This window comes from Maniola hyperantus, chromosome 4 (assembly GCF_902806685.2).
Source record: "Maniola hyperantus chromosome 4, iAphHyp1.2, whole genome shotgun sequence".
NCBI classification, from domain to species: domain Eukaryota; kingdom Metazoa; phylum Arthropoda; class Insecta; order Lepidoptera; family Nymphalidae; genus Maniola; species Maniola hyperantus.
The window spans coordinates 872,218-891,427 of record NC_048539.1 but is presented as its reverse complement, the minus strand read 5'-3'; the positions used below and the strand labels follow the sequence as shown (position 1 = coordinate 891,427).

At 35.3% G+C, this 19,210-nt stretch overlaps 1 protein-coding gene across 2 annotated transcripts in view; it reads left to right on the top strand.

The window, feature by feature from the left end:
* Nlg3 (Neuroligin 3) overlaps nucleotides 1–18,569 on the top strand; it is a 155,785-nt gene extending 137,216 nt beyond the window's left edge. For both annotated transcript variants that reach the window (XM_069498115.1, XM_034985129.2), the window contains exons 10-12: nucleotides 12,688–12,839; nucleotides 15,543–15,701; nucleotides 16,485–18,569. In XM_069498115.1, the coding sequence (XP_069354216.1) occupies nucleotides 12,688–12,839; nucleotides 15,543–15,701; nucleotides 16,485–17,340 (1,167 nt within the window). In that variant the 3' untranslated portion in view covers nucleotides 17,341–18,569. The remainder of the gene's footprint in view (nucleotides 1–12,687; nucleotides 12,840–15,542; nucleotides 15,702–16,484) is intronic.
* Nucleotides 18,570–19,210: the final 641 nt, after the last annotated feature.

Sequence of the window (19,210 nt, the reverse complement as noted above, 5' to 3'; positions counted from 1 at the left end):
TGACTCTTCTGGTATGCTCTGCTGGCATTTTTATGAAAGTTCTGGTTAAGTTTGTAGGTTTATTCGATAGCTTGTTTAATAAGCTAGAATAAATCGAGGAGTTCCCGCCTCTCAGATCAGAGTTCTAGCTGCTGGATTCTTTTAAATAACTTTTGATACTAAGTTCAAAAATTTAAAGTAATTGACTCTTCTTGTATGCTCTGCTGGCATTTTTATGAGAGTTCTGGTTCAGTTTGTAGGTTTAGTCGATAGCTTGTTTAATAAGCTAGAATAAATCGAGGAGTTCCCGCCTCTCAGATCAGAGTTCTAGCTGCTGGATTCTTTTAAATAACTTTTGATATAAAGTTCAAAAATTTAAAGTAGTTGACTCTTCTTGTATGCTCTGCTGGCATTTTTATGAGAGTTCTGGTTCAGTTTGTAGGTTTATTCGATAGCTTGTTTAATAAGCTAGAATAAATCGAGGAGTTCCCGCTTCTCAGATCAGAGTTCTAGCTGCTGGATTCTTTTAAATAACTTTTGATATTAATTTCGAAAATTTAAAGTAGTTGACTCTTCTGCTATGCTCTGCTGGTATTTTTATGAGAGTTCTGGTTAAGTTTGTAGGTTAATTCGATAGCTTGTTTAATAAGCTAGAATAAATCGAGGAGTTCCCGCCTCTCAGATCAAAGTTCTAGCTACTGGAGTTTTTTAAATAACTTTTGATACTAAGTTCGAAAATTTAAAGTAATTGACTCTTCTTGTATGCTCTGCTGGCATTTTTATGAGAGTTCTGGTTTAGTTTGTAGGTTTATTCGATAGCTTGTTTAATAAGCTAGAATAAATCGAGGAGTTCCCGCCTCTCAGATCAGAGTTCTAGCTACTGCAGTTTTTTTAATAACTTTTGATACTAAGTTCGAAAATTTAAAGTAATTGACTCTTCTGGTATGCTCTGCTGGCATTTTTATGAAAGTTCTGGTTAAGTTTGTAGGTTTATTCGATAGCTTGTTTAATAAGCTAGAATAAATCGAGGAGTTCCCGCCTCTCAGATCAGAGTTCTAGCTGCTGGATTCTTTAAAATAACTTTTGATATTAAGTTTAAAATTAAAAGTAGTTGACTCTTCTTGTATGCTCTGCTGGCATCTTTTTGAGAGTTCCAGGCTAGATTATAGGTTTTTTCGATAGCTTGTTTAATAAGCTAGAATAAATCGAGGAGTTCCCGCCTCTCAGATCAGAGTTCTAGCTGCTGGAGTTTTTTTAATAACTTTTGATACTAAGTTCGAAAATTTATAGTAATTGACTCTTCTGGTATGCTCTGCTGGCATTTTTATGAGAGTTCTGGTTTAGTTTGTAGGTTTATTCGATAGCTTGTTTAATAAGCTAGAATAAATCGAGGAGTTCCAGCCTCTCAGATCAGAGTTCTAGCTGCTGGAATTTTTTTAATGACTTGTGATTATAAAGTTTGAATTTTTTTTCATTTTTTCAATCGATTTTTTTTAAGCTTAAATGGCCAGAACTATCATTATTAAGTATGAGGAACTATAGAACTGACCTGCATGCGTACAGAACTGTCTTTTTTTTTTTGCTTTGCTCGAAAATGATCTGCTACCGGAAGTTAGCAGAGCATTATTTTAACTGCGATTATTTTGGTTAAAACGCCAGAACTATCTTTAAAAAGTATCAGGAACTCTAGAACTCTTCTGCATGCGAATAGAACTCCTTTTTATTTTTGATCTGCTAGCACATGCTCTGCTAAGTTCACGGACACGTCCCACCGCTTGACAAATGGCCCGATACCAATATTTTAGTACTAAAATGTTGTTTTCCTGCGCAGCATTCGCGAATCGATCGCGCTATTAGTCACAAAACATAAATCTCTAACGCCATGCTGATTTCCTCTTTAGATAGAAAATGCTGATAAAGCCAAAATGGCGTCTTCATCCGTGAGTTTCCTATTTATTGGCGTCTTGTTATCTTCCTGACCTAGATTTAACATAGTTATAAATTGTGTATTTTTAACTGATTTTAGGTTTACAATTTGAGCCGATTTTTTTTTATTAGGTACTCTATTTTTCTTCTTCAAATCAATCTTGTTTTAATTGAATGCCTGTAGTTAAACGACCAGCTGCTCGATAGTGACTTACTGTCTAATGTACTGTCTGTAAGATTCTCCTACTTTTAGGTAGTCGGTTAAAAAGTGATTTTATCCTTCAACAAGAATAATTAATGCCAACAAAATAATATCTACACATTTTCTCGATCGTTCCTTCAAAAACGTATCATTTCTTTAAAAAAAAAACTGGCAAAAATAACGACTTTATTCTATAGAAATACCTAACAAGCTTTTATACTCAAAGTTAATAATCCTACTAATTTCGACAAGATCAAAGACTACGTCATTTCGGAAACTCAAAAGATTTAAAAAGAAATCATATTTTGTGCGAAATTGTCCCGCCTTTTATTTGAATAGTGTATGAAATGAAAATGTAACCTCACATTTTAATACCGCCTTTGAAAATCAGACAGTATTCCCAAATAGGCTTGTTGAAAAAATATCGATACCTATTTTGTTATCGATGTATCAATATTTTTGTATGGTAGCTTATTCCCGCGACTTCGTTCGCGTGGACTACACAAATTTCAAACCCCTTATTTCACCCCCTTAGGGGTTGAATTTTCAAAAATCCTTTCTTAGCGGATGCCTACATCATAATAGCTATCTGCATGCCTTTAGTCCGACCGTCCACTAGTTTGAGCTGTGCGTTGATAGATCAGCCAGTTAGTCAGTTAGTCACCTTTTCCTTTTATATATTTAGATTTATTTAATAAAAGTTTCAATGAAGGATAGGTCAGGTAAGAATTTTGTGTAAAACGGCTGAGAAAAACATTTTTTTTTGAATAAAAAAAAGAATCGTACCTTCAAATAATAAAGAAGTCAGAACTCTTAGATGATGTGAACATCGCAACAAAATTAAAATATTACCTTAGGAATCTTCCAAGAAACCAAGCTCTTTTGTGTATTTATCGGTATTTCAAAGGTTATCCTCATAACTCATGATATATTTTCTTATAATATTTTTGCTAAGTACATTCATTTTCCTTGAATATTAAACGGAATGTTCTTTTAATATATTTGTATTTTTTCAAATGTTTAGTTATGTTTCCACGCGAATGAGTTTGTTGTGGGCTCTTCTCAGACCTGGGCGCGTTTGGAACCCTCGTAGCTTTAGTTTTAAGTTTGCGTAATAATTATCACCACTATATCTAACAAATCCAACATCTGACTATCAAAAAGAGTAAATTATTACCTATTTTGAATAAAACACTTGACTTTGACTTTGACTTTGAATCACTGATGGCATCATTTTAATCATTTTAATGTCCCGCGGCAGAACAAAGCCGTCTCTAGATAAACGTCCGTAGAATCTTACTTAAATATTATGTGCCATTGCGTGATAATAAATTATTTATTGATATTCATTTGTTTATAACACATCAGTTTTATTCATATTCATATATTCATAGAAATATTTGATGTGTCTGTCGAGAATTTGAGCTCACGATCACGATCAACGTATTTTAATCTCTAGCCCAAAAAAGCTAAAAAGAAAATCCGGCCAAGTGTGAGTTTGACTCGCGCACCGAGGGTTCCGTATTACAATCGTATTTTTTCGACTACTTTTATGCCTAAAAATAAATGAAAACTTGTTTTAGAATGTACAAGTAAAGTTCTTTTATAGGATACCGCACTTGATTTAGTTATTTTACGTTGAAAGTTGAAAATACTAGGTTCATTAACACATTTTTTTTTGTACAGAACCACAAACTCATCGTTTTCAAATTTTTACCCTTATGTGTGCTATAAGACCTACTTAGTACTTACCTGCCAATTTTCATGATTCTAGGTCAACGGGAAGTATCCTATTGGTTTCTTAAAACATTCAGACAGACATACAACAAAGTGATCCTATAAGGGTTCCCTTTTTCTTTTTAAGGTACGGAACCCTAAAAATGTCTGGGTAAGAACTCGTGAACTTCTCAACGAAGTTCACGAGTTCTTACACAAAGAGTTCTTACATAAAAAGTAGAGAAGTTATATTTTAGTTAAACTTCTGTAGTAAAAAGATTTTCTACCCACGAAATATTGTAGCTCAAATATTCTATTCTACGAACGCTTTATCGAAGTCAAACACATTATAATACAGAACACAAATCTCGAATGTTCTATAAATAACCTTTGTATAACCTTCGAAGTTAATACAACTTTCAATGTAGCACTGAATTTCAAAAGATATGAAAGCAACATTTGGGATCGCGGAACGTTCGAAGTTTAAAAAGAAATCATTCCTCGTATAAATTGTACTGGCTTGTGTGTAAATTGAAAAATGTCTTCTTGAATTTTAATGTTGTCTCTCAAAATTGGCACGTGGCATTGCATAGCTTGTGACTGTGTGTTTGAGCCTCAATAACTCAACGGTTAACGGTGCGGACTGAAATCAGAAAGGTCGCCGGTTCAAGCCCCACCCGATGCACTATTGTCGCACCTACTCCTAGCACAAGCTTCAGGTTTCAGGGCAACGTTCGCTAAAATTTTCATAGATGGCGCTGAATACTCCCACCACTAAAGATGAAAAATAATACCTGTATCTATATATTTATAATAATTATTATTGATTATTGTTTTATAATTATTATTATTGATATAAATGTCTCGTAATTTCACTTCAAATATTAAATTGTATTCAAAACCCAATTCACGATACCTTTAAACATCTAAGTGCGAAATATTCGTTGATTGGAGTGGAAATAATATTACGAATTCTAGAAATAGAACCGTACTTTACAATCTAATTCTGTAGTCTCAATTACCGATAGCAGACAGACCTTTGATGAGTTTTGAAAAGAGACATGTAAAATTGTCTATCAAAATACACATAAACTAGCTTATGCTCGCGATTTCCTCCGCGTGGACTACACAAATTTCAAACCCCTATTTCACCCCCTTAGGAGTTGAATTTTCAAAAATCCTTTCTTAGCGGATGCCTACGTCATAATAGCTATCTGCATGCAAAATTTCAGCCCGATCTGTCCAGTAGTTTGAGCTGTGCGTTGAAAGATCAGTCAGTCAGTCAGTCAGTCACCTTTTCCTTTTATATATTTAGATTAGGAATTAGGACTAGCTTATGCTCGCGACTTCGTTCGCGTGGACTATGCAAATTTCAAACACCTATCTCACCCCCTTAGGGGTTGAATTTTAAAAAAATCCTTTCTTAGCGGATGCCTAAGTCATAATAGCTATCTGCATGCCAAATTTCAGCCCGATCCGTCCAGTAGTTTGAGCAGTGCGTTGATAGATCAGTCAGTCAGTCAGTCACCTTTTCCTTTTATATATTTAGACTAGCTTATGCTCGCGACTTCGTCCGCGTGGACTACAAAAATTCCAAACCCCTATTTCACCCCCTTAGGAGTTGAATTTTCAATTAGCGGATGCCTACGTCATAATAGCTATCTGCATGCAAAATTTCAGCCCGATCCGTCCAGTAGTTTGAGCTGTGCGTTGATAGATCAGACAGTCAGTCAGTCAGTCAGTCAGTCACCTTTTCCTTTTATATATTTAGATTAGGATTCCGTAGTTATGCCAATATACAAAGATACTTAGTTTTAAGCTAAAATTATAGTAAACAAAGTTATAGTTGACTAATCCCATATTAGCTTCGTGCGGTTTCATACAAATTTTCGTTTTGCGAGAAAGGGATAGAAGACCCTCCCACTCTGTTAGCTCACGGTTCTGTATTTGCGTTTTAACTTTAAGATTCACACTTATTACCGTTAAACCAATAAAACTACGATAACCTTTAAAAACAGTGTGTTATATTTTCTGAAAATCACGTTGTACAAGTCACTGACAGTGTCACATAGACTAATGTCAATCGCTGCGAGTTAATATCCTAGATTTCATGGACAGCGACATCTATGAACAACATATCTAAACATTCCGCCCACCAAGGACTTGTCCTTCAATATAACGTTAAACAAAAAGTAAAACTTAACCAAAAAAGAGTGAGCAGAATAGTAATTGTTACAATCTCAAACAAAGTTAAACTGAATCTAAATAAACTTTTAAACAATAATATCAATATTGATAGTAATAGTACAAACAATAGTACAAACAAAGCAACAATAACAAAAGAAAAAGTAAGTAAATCAATTAACAAAATATTTAGCGAAATTAAACGTTTGATAAGAACTTAAACTAAATTATAACTACAGCACCGCCCACCGTGAGAATATATTACATTGCACTTTTAGTGAGAACACAAATCTTATTTAGTGGACGTTTGTAACATCCGTTCTTACATTTGACAGTTACAACACGGGTTAGCATATCACGACCGGGGTGCTTGGCTATGATTTTACCTAATAACCATTTAGATGGTGGCAAAAATCATCTCTTAATACGACAATATCATTTACATCAGGTTCTGGTTTCTTAGAATTCCATTTATATCTATGACTTAAGTTTAACAAATATTCTTTTGACCATCTCTTCCAAAATTCATTTACCATTTTTTGTGTTACATTCCAACGTTCAATACCAGATATGTTTTTATTACAATAATTAACATCACTAACGTTAAGTAATGGTTCACCTACTAAGAAATGGCCTGGTGTCAAGGGCAGTGGATCATTAGGATCGTCGCTAAGGACAGACAAAGGACGTGAATTTAAGCAAGCTTCGATTTGAGTCAGTGCTGTCGACAGCTCTTCGTAAGTTAATGTGCTATCACCGATAACTTTCTTTAAATGTGTCTTAACTGACCTTACACCAGCCTCCCACAGTCCTCCGAAATTTGGCGATTGAGGGGGTATAAAGTGCCATCGTGTGTTTTCTGAAGTCAATAAATGTGCAATTTCACGTGGAAGTTCAGATTTGGCATCGTTAAGCATAGCTTGTAGCTCCTTGTTTGCCTTGACAAAGTTCGAGCCATTGTCACTGTGTAAATCCTGACAATGGCCGCGCCTCGATGTGAAACGTCGAAAGGCTGCGATAAAACCTTTAGCACTTAGATCAGTAACTGCTTCTAGGTGTATGGCACGTGTTACCATACAAACAAATAAGCAGATGTAGCCTTTATATGATTTTGATCCGCGTCCAGGAGAAAAACGTATATTAATAGGTCCTGCGTAGTCAACGCCTGCTGATTTGAAAGGTTTGCTTGGTTTTACCTCGCTTCTGGAAGTTGACCCATCAATTGATTTGTAACCTTAGAATGTCTCAAACACACTACGCATTTTCTGAAATGTTTCTTTACTTGGTCTCTTGCTCTAATAATCCAATATTTTGTGCGTAAATGATTAAGCATGAGTTGTGGCCCACCATGCATAGTTTTGGTGTGAGCATCAGCAACTAATAACTGAGTAAGATGACTCTTACTCGGCATAATTATAGGGTGTCTCTCATCAAAACTTGCACTGGCATGTTCAATACGTCCACCAACTCTTACAATCCCGTTTTGATCACAAAAGGGGTGAAGAGTGTAAAGTAAACTCCCTTTTGTTAGATGTCCTTTTGTATTTAACTTCTTTAACTCATCACCAAACTCTAAATTCTGAACTTGTTTAATACACATTTGTAGCGTTTTCTCTAATTCATTAACTGTAATGTAATTTGGTAATGTTTCGCGTTCATTCTTCGGAAGATTATAATTTAAAAATCGTCTGCAATATGAAATCACTCTCAGCATTTTACCTAAACTGGAATATTTAGTCCATACAAAATCTTCTTCTTGATGAGTTAAGGTAGTTAAAGATTTGGTTCTCTCTTCTTCATGTGTTTCTTCAATCTTAATTGTCTCTGTGTTAATAGTTGGTTCTGACAACCAGCTCGGCCCATTCCACCAGAGTGTATGATTTTTTAATTCGTCAGGCTTAAGGCCTCTTGACGCGCAATCTGCGGGATTCGCGTTCGTTGATACATATCTCCACTGATTATACTCCGTCATAGTTAAAATCTCTGATACTCGGTTACTCACGAATGTGGCCCATCGACAAGGTGGTCCTTTTAACCATGCCAGGACAACAGTAGAATCAGTCCAAGCGTGCAAATTTTCTTTTGGGATGTTCATCACCTGTGAGACTTCATGCAACAACTTAGCTGCGAGGACTGCTCCGCATAACTCCAACCTGGGTATAGATGATTCCTTGTCAATTGGTGCAACTTTTGTTTTAGCCGTCACTAAACTCACTTTAATGTCGTTTTCCTCGTTCTCAACTCTAATATACACCGCAGCTGCATAAGCAACTTGAGATGCATCTGAAAAAGCGTGTAATTCTGTTTTGCAACCTCGTTCGCTATTCAACCATCTTGGAATTAAAATGTCTTTTAAGTTCACTAAATCTTCTCTAAATTTAATCCATTCTGCTAATAAATCATCAGTAATTTCATCGTCCCATTCTAATTTTAATTTCCACAGTTTTTGTATAAAAATCTTGGCAGTAATAACCACTGGTGATATCCATCCAATCGGGTCGTATAGTCTCGCGATATCAGATAATACTTGCCGTTTCGTAATTGGCTGTTTAGATTCAGGTAAATTAACAGTGTATTCAAAATTGTCAGTTTCTCTGTTCCAACCAATGCCTAACACTTTCATCATATTGTCTACTTTAATTGGAACGAGTTGATCACTTCTGTGTTTTTCTTTGTCAATATATTTTAAAAATCTCGAATCATTACTACTCCACTTCTGCAATTGAAAACCACCAGAATTCATCAATTTGTTCATTTGTTCGTATATCTCTACAGCTTCTTCGAAACTGTCGCAGCCAGTCATCAAGTCATCAATATAATAGTCTTTCTTAGTTATTTCGGATGCAATTGGATAGTTTGACTGTTCAACATCCGCTAATTTTTGTAAAGTTTTTACCGCTAAGGTGGGTGCACATGCAGTACCAAAGGTCAAAGTTAATAGTCTAAAATGTTGTATAGGCTCATCAGGATTGTTTCTCCATAAAATTCTTTGGTAGTTAGCGTCTTCCTCAGTAACTCGGACTTGCCTGTACATTTTTACCAAATCAGCAATAATGCATACTCGAAATTTCCGCCATCTCATCAGAAGATGTCTCAGGTCTTGTTGAAGTTTAGGTCCAACTAGAAGGTCGTCATTAAGTGAAACGTTATTTACTCCTTTGGACGAAGCATTGTAAACCACTCGGACCTTCGTAGTGTCTTTATCTTCGCGCACTACCGCGTGATGTGGAAGATACACAGATTTAGGATTTTCAATGTCTTCCCCTTTGATTAGTGACATATGATTCAGAGTCAAATATTCTTGCATGACATTTTGGTACTCAATATATAGTTTCTCATCTTTTAGTAATCTCTTTTCTAAACTCAGTAGTTTTCTTGTAGCTATTTCTTTTGTTTGTCCATACTGGCTTCGTGGTTCTTCGTCTTTAAATGGTAGTTTTACTACGAATCTTCCTTCTTCATTTCTTGTTGTAGTTTTCTCATAAAGTTCTTCGCATTTAAGTTCTTCCTCCGTTAGCTTTTTTTCTAGGCTGTTTGGCTCATTCTCCATATCCCAGAATTTTCTTAAGAACTCGTCTTCTCTAATGTTGATGTGCATACTCGCAATTTCTCTTCTCGCTGAAGTTGTATCATGTGTCGCTCGTCCTAACCTACACCCAAGGATTGTATTTTGTGCTATAAGATTTCCTTGTGGATGCTTAATCATGTCATTGAGTAATACCTCTCCATATACATCAGCTCCTAGCAAAATGTCAATTTTGCCGGGTGTTGCAAATCCTGGATCAGCTAGTGTAAGGTTCTCTAATTCTAACCAATCAGGTGTGTGAATTGTACTTGTCGGTAACAGTGACGCAAGTGAACTCATAACGTACGCATTTACCTGAATTATGTTTTGTGGATTATGAAAGGACTCAATGACTAAAGAAGTCATGTGTTTAATTTTCACCTGTCCGTTCCCTATCCCTGACACCAAACCATTAATAGGTTCTCTTTTTAACCCAAGTAATTGTACCGTGGCTTCTGTTACAAAAGAAGCTTGTGATCCCTGATCAAGTAATGTTCTAAAAACTAATTTTGTTCCGCACTTAGATCTAGATTTAACAATTGCAGTAGCCAGTAAAACGTTATAGCTGTGTAACTCTCCTCTCGCAAAGTTAGCTACTACTCTGTTCTCTAGTGTAGTTGTATCTGAATTTTGTTGTTTGTTCTCCTCTCTCTGTGGCTCAGTCTGTTTGGTTATCGTGTTGTTCGTGTTCCTCTCATGATTTTCTTTCTCAAAATGGAGTAACGAGTGATGTCTCCGTCTGCACCGTCTGCAAGATTTGATTTGTCTACACCGGCTCACTGAATGTGTATTTGAAAGGCAATTGAAGCATAGCCCGTTCTCTTGTACATATTGCTGTCTCTCTCTCACTCCCTTCTGTCCAAACTCCTTGCAACTGAATATAAAGTGTGGTCCGTTACATAAGACACATATGGGTTGGTTTTCATTAGTTAGAGCGGCATGAAATGATTTTGGTTTTAAAGTAGGTCTATTAGAGCTTTGTTTCCCAGTATCCATCATTTCAAGGCTTCTAAAGCGAGATTCTAAAAATTCAACAAGTTGCGACCAAGTTGGTAATTCATCTCCGCACATGCTCTGTTGATGTTCCCATAACTTCCGCGACTCAATATCCATTTTAGAGACAACAAAGTACACTACAATAGCATCCCAATTACTTACATTTACTGCAATATTACTTAAACTTTTTAAACAGGATGATGTCGTATCTAATAACTGTTTCAGTGCAGCGGGCGACTCAGTAGTAATCTGTTTTTGTGAAAAAAAGGTTTTTAATATGGCATTACAGTTGAACCTTATATTGTTATATCGTTTAGTAAGCTGTTTCCATGCTTCTACATAATTAAGCTCCGTTGTAGCAAAATTTCTTATTAATATTTCTGGTTCTCCGGACAGACTTGTTTTTAAATAGTGAAGTTTTTGTACTGCTGATATATTCTTATTGTTATGAATTAATGATGTGAAGATGTCATGGAAAGTTTGCCACTCATGGTATTTGCCGGTAAAAGTTGGTAAAGTGATTTTGGGCAACTTTATATCACAAAATGGGTCAGAGTTGTGCGCTACATCGGTTGACAATGATGAACTCTGTTTAGTATCACTTGAAACACCAGCAAGTGCCTCCTTTAGTGTGCATCTGTAGTTTGTATATAGTTCTTGGAACTGATCGAATTTATCAGAAGTAAAATATGATAAACTTTCCTTACCTTTTTTGTCAACAATGGAAATTAAATCTTTGTGACCTTTCTTGAATTCTACCCAGATATCTTCCAATATTTCCAATCTAGTTTCGATGTACGCTTGTTTAAGTCTTTCCTTTGGAGATTTTTTATAGTTATACTCCGCTTTTTGTAATTGTTTAAACAGTTCGTCTTGATTTGCTAGTAACGGATCCATGGTAAGTTTGCAAGTTACACTAAAACTTTTTATTTCACAACAATCCCTGGTTTCGGCACCAAATGTTAGCTCACGGTTCTGTATTTGCGTTTTAACTTTAAGATTCACACTTATTACCGTTAAACCAATAAAACTACGATAACCTTTAAAAACAGTGTGTTATATTTTCTGAAAATCACGTTGTACAAGTCACTGACAGTGTCACATAGACTAATGTCAATCGCTGCGAGTTAATATCCTAGATTTCATGGACAGCGACATCTATGAACAACATATCTAAACACACTCCAAAATTAAAATGCCTGTAACTTTGTAAATCTTTGTTGGATTTTTATCTTTTTTTCAGCGTACGTCATTATTTTTATCCTAATCTAAATATATAAAAGGAAAAGGTGACTGACTGACTGACTGACTGACTGACTGACTGACTGAATGACTGATCTATCAACGCACAGCTCAAACTACTGGACCGATCGGGCTGAAATTTGGCATGCAGATAGCTATTGTGACGTAGGCATCCGCTAAGAAAGGATTTTCGAAAATTCAACTCCTAAGGGGGTGAAGTAGGGGTTTGAAATTTGTGTAGTCCACGCGGACGAAGTCGCGAGCATAAGCTAGTTTAAAATAAAGTAATAATATTTATCAAATTCAAAAGTAGGAAAATACCCAATTAGTAAAGTATTACAGTATTCAAAAATCCTAAAGTTGTACCTACTGCCTATACCTAATATAAATTTATACACACGTACGAATCTCAGTAAAATTTAATTACTTGGCCAATACGGCTCCATATTTCATTAATTATTTTAATTTGTTGAGTTTGTTGTGGGCTCTTCTCAGAGCTGGGCGCGTTTGGAACCCTCGTAGCTTTAGTTTTAAGTTCGCGTAAAAATTATCACCACTACTGTATATCATCTAAATATATAAAAGGAAAAGGTGACTGACTGACTGACTGATCTATTAACGCACAGCTCAAACTACTGGACGGATCGGGCTGAAATTTGGCATGCAGATAGCTATTATGACTTAGGCATCCGCTAAGAAAGGATTTTTGAAAATTCAACCCCTAAGGGGGTGAAATAAGGGTTTGAAATTTGTGTAGTCCACGCGGACGAAGTCGCGAGCATAAGCTAGTCATCTTACAAATGCAAACCGACTATCAAAAAGCGTAATTTTTTTACCTACTTTGAATAAACGTTTTGACTTTGACTTTGTTTAACAGAGGCAAGGCTGCATCCACGGAGAGGAGCTGCCATACATTTTCGGGGCCCCCCTGGTCGGCGGGTTGGCACATTTCCCGCGCAACTACACGAAATCCGAAGTAGCGTTGTCGGAATCCGTTATGCTGTATTGGGGGAACTTTGCCAAGACCGGGTAAGCGAGTTTCACCAAAAAAACACCCTTTGTTTCAATATCAAAAATATTTTTCTGGACAAAATGCAAATCTATTAGTTATACCTAGTGGGCTAAGAGCCAGTGCGTGCCAGACCTTCGTTATTTTATAAAAGCTGAAAGTTTCTCTACGTATTGTCCCAGGGAGGGACTATGAAGTTTGGATCATGGTGACTTTGGGAGATAGTAGGTAATAAAGGTATAAAAAGATTCCCACGAATAATTGAGAACCCCTTCTTTTTTGAAGTCGGTTAAAAAATCTTACGTTTTGACGTAATGAAGTCTATTTTTTTTATATTTTCTCCGGAATAGTATTAGAAATCATGTCACACATGTGACATTTAGTATCGTGGTAACCCCCTGACAGGCACCCTTATGCACGGGGTTGTCGCGACACTGTCTGTCAATGCACGACGTGATTTCTAATACTATCCCGAAGAAAATATAAAAAAATTAGACTTTACACTTTGGTAAGACTTATTAGGTTATTTTATTTATTTGGTTGTACGACTTGTTTTCAAAGCACGTTGTGACTGCTCGTAAATCAAGTTAATCGAGACCTATAGAACTCAAGATATATTATGTAATGTAAGTGTGTAATAGGCTACTTGACAATTTTTTTAAGTTGGTCTTAAATGGTTAATATTTGTCCTATTATATCAAAAAAATTAACACTATATTTTTTTGCGCCCTAAAAACCGTAAAACTTTAATTTAAAAAAATATTTTTCTTAGACAGGTGAAAACACTGTCGGCCATGTTTGGCCGATAGATTATCTGTGCTCTGACGTCATGCATTTGTAAACAACAGCATAACCACAGAGTACATTATATATACTGAGCATAACCTACCAAAGTTTAATAAACATGACTGCTATACTAGTTTACATGAAAAATATAGTAATTATCGTTATTGCATCATCCGAGAATGTAAAAAACGCATCGATAAAGACCACAGGAAAGTTGTGGATTAGAGTGCCCAGTGAAATAAATATACGTAACACGCAAAGACTTGCTTAAAGGGATCCTATATGACTAACGACTTCAACCCAAATTTATTTTTGCAAAGATCACTTTGTTGTAAGTCTTACTTAATAACTTATTCAATTTATAAAGAGAAATCGATATTTTTTTACGTTTACTATGAGTTTTTAGAAATATATAAAAACTAGCTTATGCTCGTGACTTCGCCCGCGTGGACTTCATAAATTTCAAACCTCCATTTAACCCACTCAGAGGTGGAATTTCAAAAAATCCTTTCCTAGTGGATACCTTCTCTTTACCTACAAAGAACACACTCACCAAATTTCATGTATCTAGGCCCAGCTGTTTAGATGTTTAGGCTGTGCGTTGATATATAAGTTAGTCTAAATTTTATATATATGGATACTACGTTAGTCCCCGCGTGACATAGGAATGACATTTCTTTGTTTACATATTTAATGACGTCACATCATGGCTGACAGCGTTTTCTGCGTTTCAAATAAAAATAAAAATTGTATTTTTTTAAATTGGATTTATATATCCATCCTGCGTTTTTAATAATTGTTATTGATATATTTCGTTGTTTTAAGCAAAATACTATATAAATAATCATTTATTGGACGAAATTAGATATGAGTCAAGTAGCCTATTCTGTGAGCGGCTCTGTGACTAATGAAATAAATAAAATAAGGTTATTTTACACCGTTATCTCACTTTTAATCCATTATGTGTCAAGTTTCATTACTCCAGGGATGGGCGATAGAATTGCGACGCAGTGTTTCACTAATGCAGTTCTATCGATTGTGTTGTTTTTGTTTACACATATTATTTTACTGATTATTAATTATTATTATTATTATTATTAAAGCCACGATGATCCAAACTTCATAGCCGCTGATCGTTCCTCCCTGTGTTGCGGACAATACGCAGAGAAACTTTCAGCTTTTTAAAATAACGAGGGTCTGGCACGCGCTGGCTCACTTTCTATAGTGAGCAGTTATAGATTTGCTGCAAATTCTTTTTATGCTATTGAGAGATATTAGGTCACCATTTGTACTTAATGTTGGCAAGATATCAGCTGACGCTAAAATTTGTTCCATTTTTATTTTAGAAGACCATTTTTATATGCTTCAGAGATTTCTCGATGTTTTCAAACTCGAAGTAAGAAGGTCGTTTTTGATAAAACAAATTGAGGAGCTGGTAAACAAAACGGGGTAATTGCACTAAATAAAATTTCAAAGGAAGAACAATAAAGGAATGAAAGCTTTTGAAATTATACTGTAACTAGCTGATGCCCGCAGCTTCGTCCGGATGGAATTAGATTTTTAAAAATCTCGTGGGAACTGTTTGATTTTCCGGCATAAAAAGTAGCCTATGTCACTCTCCAGGTCTCTACTTATACCCATGCAAAAAATCCAGTCAATCCTTTGCACAGTTGCGACGTGATTAAAGGACAAACCCACAAACAAACACACATTCGCATTTATAATAAGGGTACTGAGGTACTGATTATACCGTTTTGATCGAAGTCACCAATTTTGGACTTTGTTTTAAGCCGTTTTATTTGAAAATGGGCTCAAGTTTTTATGATTAACTAGCTTTATGCTCACGACTTCATGCGCATGGACTACACCAATCTCAAACCCCTACTTCACCCAATTCCCCATACATTAAAAAGTAATAAAAAATACTTTTGTAACAGAAATCCGAATGAAGCTCAAGAAAGTGATCCAATCAGAGCTGGAAGACAAGAACGAGTCAGGATGAAGAACATCGAATGGACGGCGTATGAAGCTGTGCACAAAAAGTACTTGAATATTGATATCAAATCAAAACTGAAGAACCATTATCGAGCTCACAGGTTAGTGAACTACAATTAAATCGGTAAATTATCTCTCCCGCCGTCTGTCCCTATGTACGCTTAGATCTTTTAAACCATGCAACGGATTTTAATACAATTTTCATCAATAGATTGTAAAGTGATTCAAAAAATAAATAAAATAAATAAATAAATAATTTATTGTTCCACCAAAATTACAACCAAAATTAGGTTAAGCGACCGATGCCTAAAATTAGTTGTACACTCGTGTTATAGGCATCATTGCTCTCCCCTTACAGACTAGAATATTAAAAACAATTAAGGAATGAAAATATTATACATTCCTGCGCATGGACTGCGTATAAAAGGAAGGTTTATACATAAGGTTTAAAATTGTCATGCTTTAATTTATTGAAATATGATGATAATTGTTCAAGATGTTGATAAAAATCGAGCGGACTGAGAGCTTCAGTCGAAAATGTTGTAAACAAAATAACCACGTTGACACCAAATTAGTAGGTGTCTACATAACACTCGTGGGAAACCGGAGCTGTTCGCTTGTGTTCAATATAGTAATCGTTATCATCTTTAGCCAATGTGCATCCACTGTTGGACATTGGCCTCTTTTAAGTAGCGCCAACGTGCTCTATATCTTCGTTTTTTCGCAATCAATATATGCTAGCTATCCTTCAGATATCGTAATTTCTGTCATTACTGGTAGAACGCACTGATTGAAGACTTTTGTCTTCAGTCGTTGTGGTATAAGCGATCAGAAGACTTTTCGTTTGAATATAATAATACCTATGTTGAATCCTTTGTCCACAGACTATCGTTCTGGTTAAACCTAGTGCCGGACCTCCACCGACCAGGTGGAGAAGATGTTCCTCCATCACATCACCAGCTAGAGAACGAGGACACGTCTCTACAGCCGACACTTAAAAGTTTTACACCACCGTTCAAGAAGACTACAGAAATGGTGCTAACAGACACTGGTTTAGCCACCAAGGTTCCTTTGTTAACCGTTCTTAATGTTACTTCACCGTTAAATTTTAATATAGTCGGACTTAATTCTATGACTCCGAGTACTGTCGGGGCATCCGAGGTGCATAAATCAGAAGGCTCTACAGTCGCTCCGCCAGAAGATGGTTTCGCAGCTTACTCGACCGCTCTTAGTGTAACGATAGCTATAGGTTGCTCTTTGCTCATATTAAATGTACTAATATTCGCTGGTGTTTACTACCAGAGAGATAAAACAAGAATGAATGGCCAAGACGGCCATGCGAATGGCTCCCATTTGAAGAAACGAGTAGAAAACGGCCAGATGCCGAACAATATTTGTGGTGATTTAGAAGGAGCTCTGTCATTTCAAACTAGTTTAAAAAATGATCCAGCAACAATTCTGAGTCATCACCACACGCATTCACATCACCAACTACCTCCTCCAGAGTTTGCTGATTTACCTAGTAATAATGTAGCAGGTATGGCAACTTTACCGAGAGCGCCTCCGCCACCTAAAATAGGGAAAAGTAATATAAATACGTTAGCGAGCGGACAGTTGCAAGAGAATCAGCCCCTGCTCTCGGCACATCAAATGCAAATGATAAATACGAATACGTTGACGAAAAAGAATACGCAGTTGAACGCAAAGTCGAATGTGACAATGGAGGAGTTAAGAGTGTGACGCCAGCGTGCCTGACTGCAGCGAGCCGGCAGTTGCAGTGACGTGGTGCACCACGACGAGATCGTGTGACTCCCGCCGGACCTTCTCAAGTGCGTTACAGATTACATTTGACTTTCAACGCGCTAATAAGAAGGCGTTAACAGTGAAAAATTTCCATGACTCAATGAATTTATTAGTGAATGTGATGATAAAACAATTGTTTCAAATAATATTAATACCATATCCGTAAAAAAACTTGAAGATATAGATTCTAAATAAGTTGAAGTGTTTAACGATGTATGAGACGTTGTTAAAGTATTCGGTGTAAATCTTTGTATATAGGTAGGTACGTATTGTTTAGCGAATAAGATACAATTGATGTATATACTATACGATAATGAGGCGCAGCCGCATATCCATCCTAATTATGATATTACTAATAAAGATCACGTGATTAAAATTGTGTGATAACTGTCTTAGATTCAATTAAAATCTATAAAGTTGATGAATCACTACATTAGATTTGAAATTTTGTGTGATGTAAAACATAACGTCCTTGCTAGGACATTAATACTTATTACAATTGAACGTTAAAATAAATTGAAGAAAAATTTATAATAAGAATATTCAAATCACAATTGAAAGACACCAAAATTACTTCCAATTTATAAGAAAAAGAGATAGTTGCTTATTTTTAATTCTGATTGTTAGCTTTAATTAAAAACAAGCAATTATCTAAATTGAAAAACGTAGATTGCTAAGAAGGTTCTTTAAGAAATATTTTAGAAGTATTTCAGTTTTTAGACACAATCCATTAATTGCATTGTAATCTTGTACATTTATAATTATGAATCCATTCAAATGTGTTCTTTTAATTTAATTTTAGTTTTTAACATAGATGGACCAATAGTTTTTGTAAATATGTAAATAATTTTAGCTAACGGTATAACAGGTTGTAATGATACATTAATCCTTGTTCAACTAACAATGAATAATCATTGACTGATTAAATCTTCAATTTAATAGAATAGTTTTAATTATTAGTTTCGATTAGCAATTTATTGTTAGCAATTTTGCAGTAGGTAACATCACCTGAATCTTTAATTAAGTTTGGATTACACTTTTGATTCACTTTTTATGAAACATACTGTTAGCTTATTGAAGGTAGTTTAATGTATTAGTTAAATATTTGACTCATCAGATGTCACGCAATCTGTGGTGGTGCAGCCATCTTTAATCGATTTGTATAAATACGGGTGTTTGACGGTTTTCACTACAGTATCGGTCACCGTCAGACACCCGTATTTATACAAATCGATTCAAGATGGCTGCCCCACCACAGATTACGTGACATCGGAGAGTCAAATATTGCTTAATTTATTAACTATTTAACTACCTTCAATAAGCTAACAATAACTAACAACTATTGTTTTTTCTTTAGTTTATCATCTGTAATCAACTGTATACATCTCGTCCTTTGAGTTTTAGAAAGAAATATTCGCTTAGTTAATTTTATCTTCTTTTAAAATTCAGATTTTTGTTTGGCGACGTTAATCATATCAACTCGTTGATTTAAAAATATATTTTTCTTTTCTTAGTTTGTTGGCAATTGTTCCCAAACATAATTTTATATCTATATCTAGTGTCTTGTATTTTTCTTTTTTTGGAATGATTTTCCAAGCAAATGAGATTAAATGAATTTTATTATTCTATTTAGATTCAAATTACTTAGCCAAATTTATTAGTATTTGTAACAGTATTAAGTAAATAGGTCTTGAATTTTTTTTCTACCTCTCTTTCATAGCTCATATTTCATCTTATTCTAATTTATAACATTAATTTAATGATAGTAATTTGGATATTATTTTAAATCCATATTTAACAATGTAAC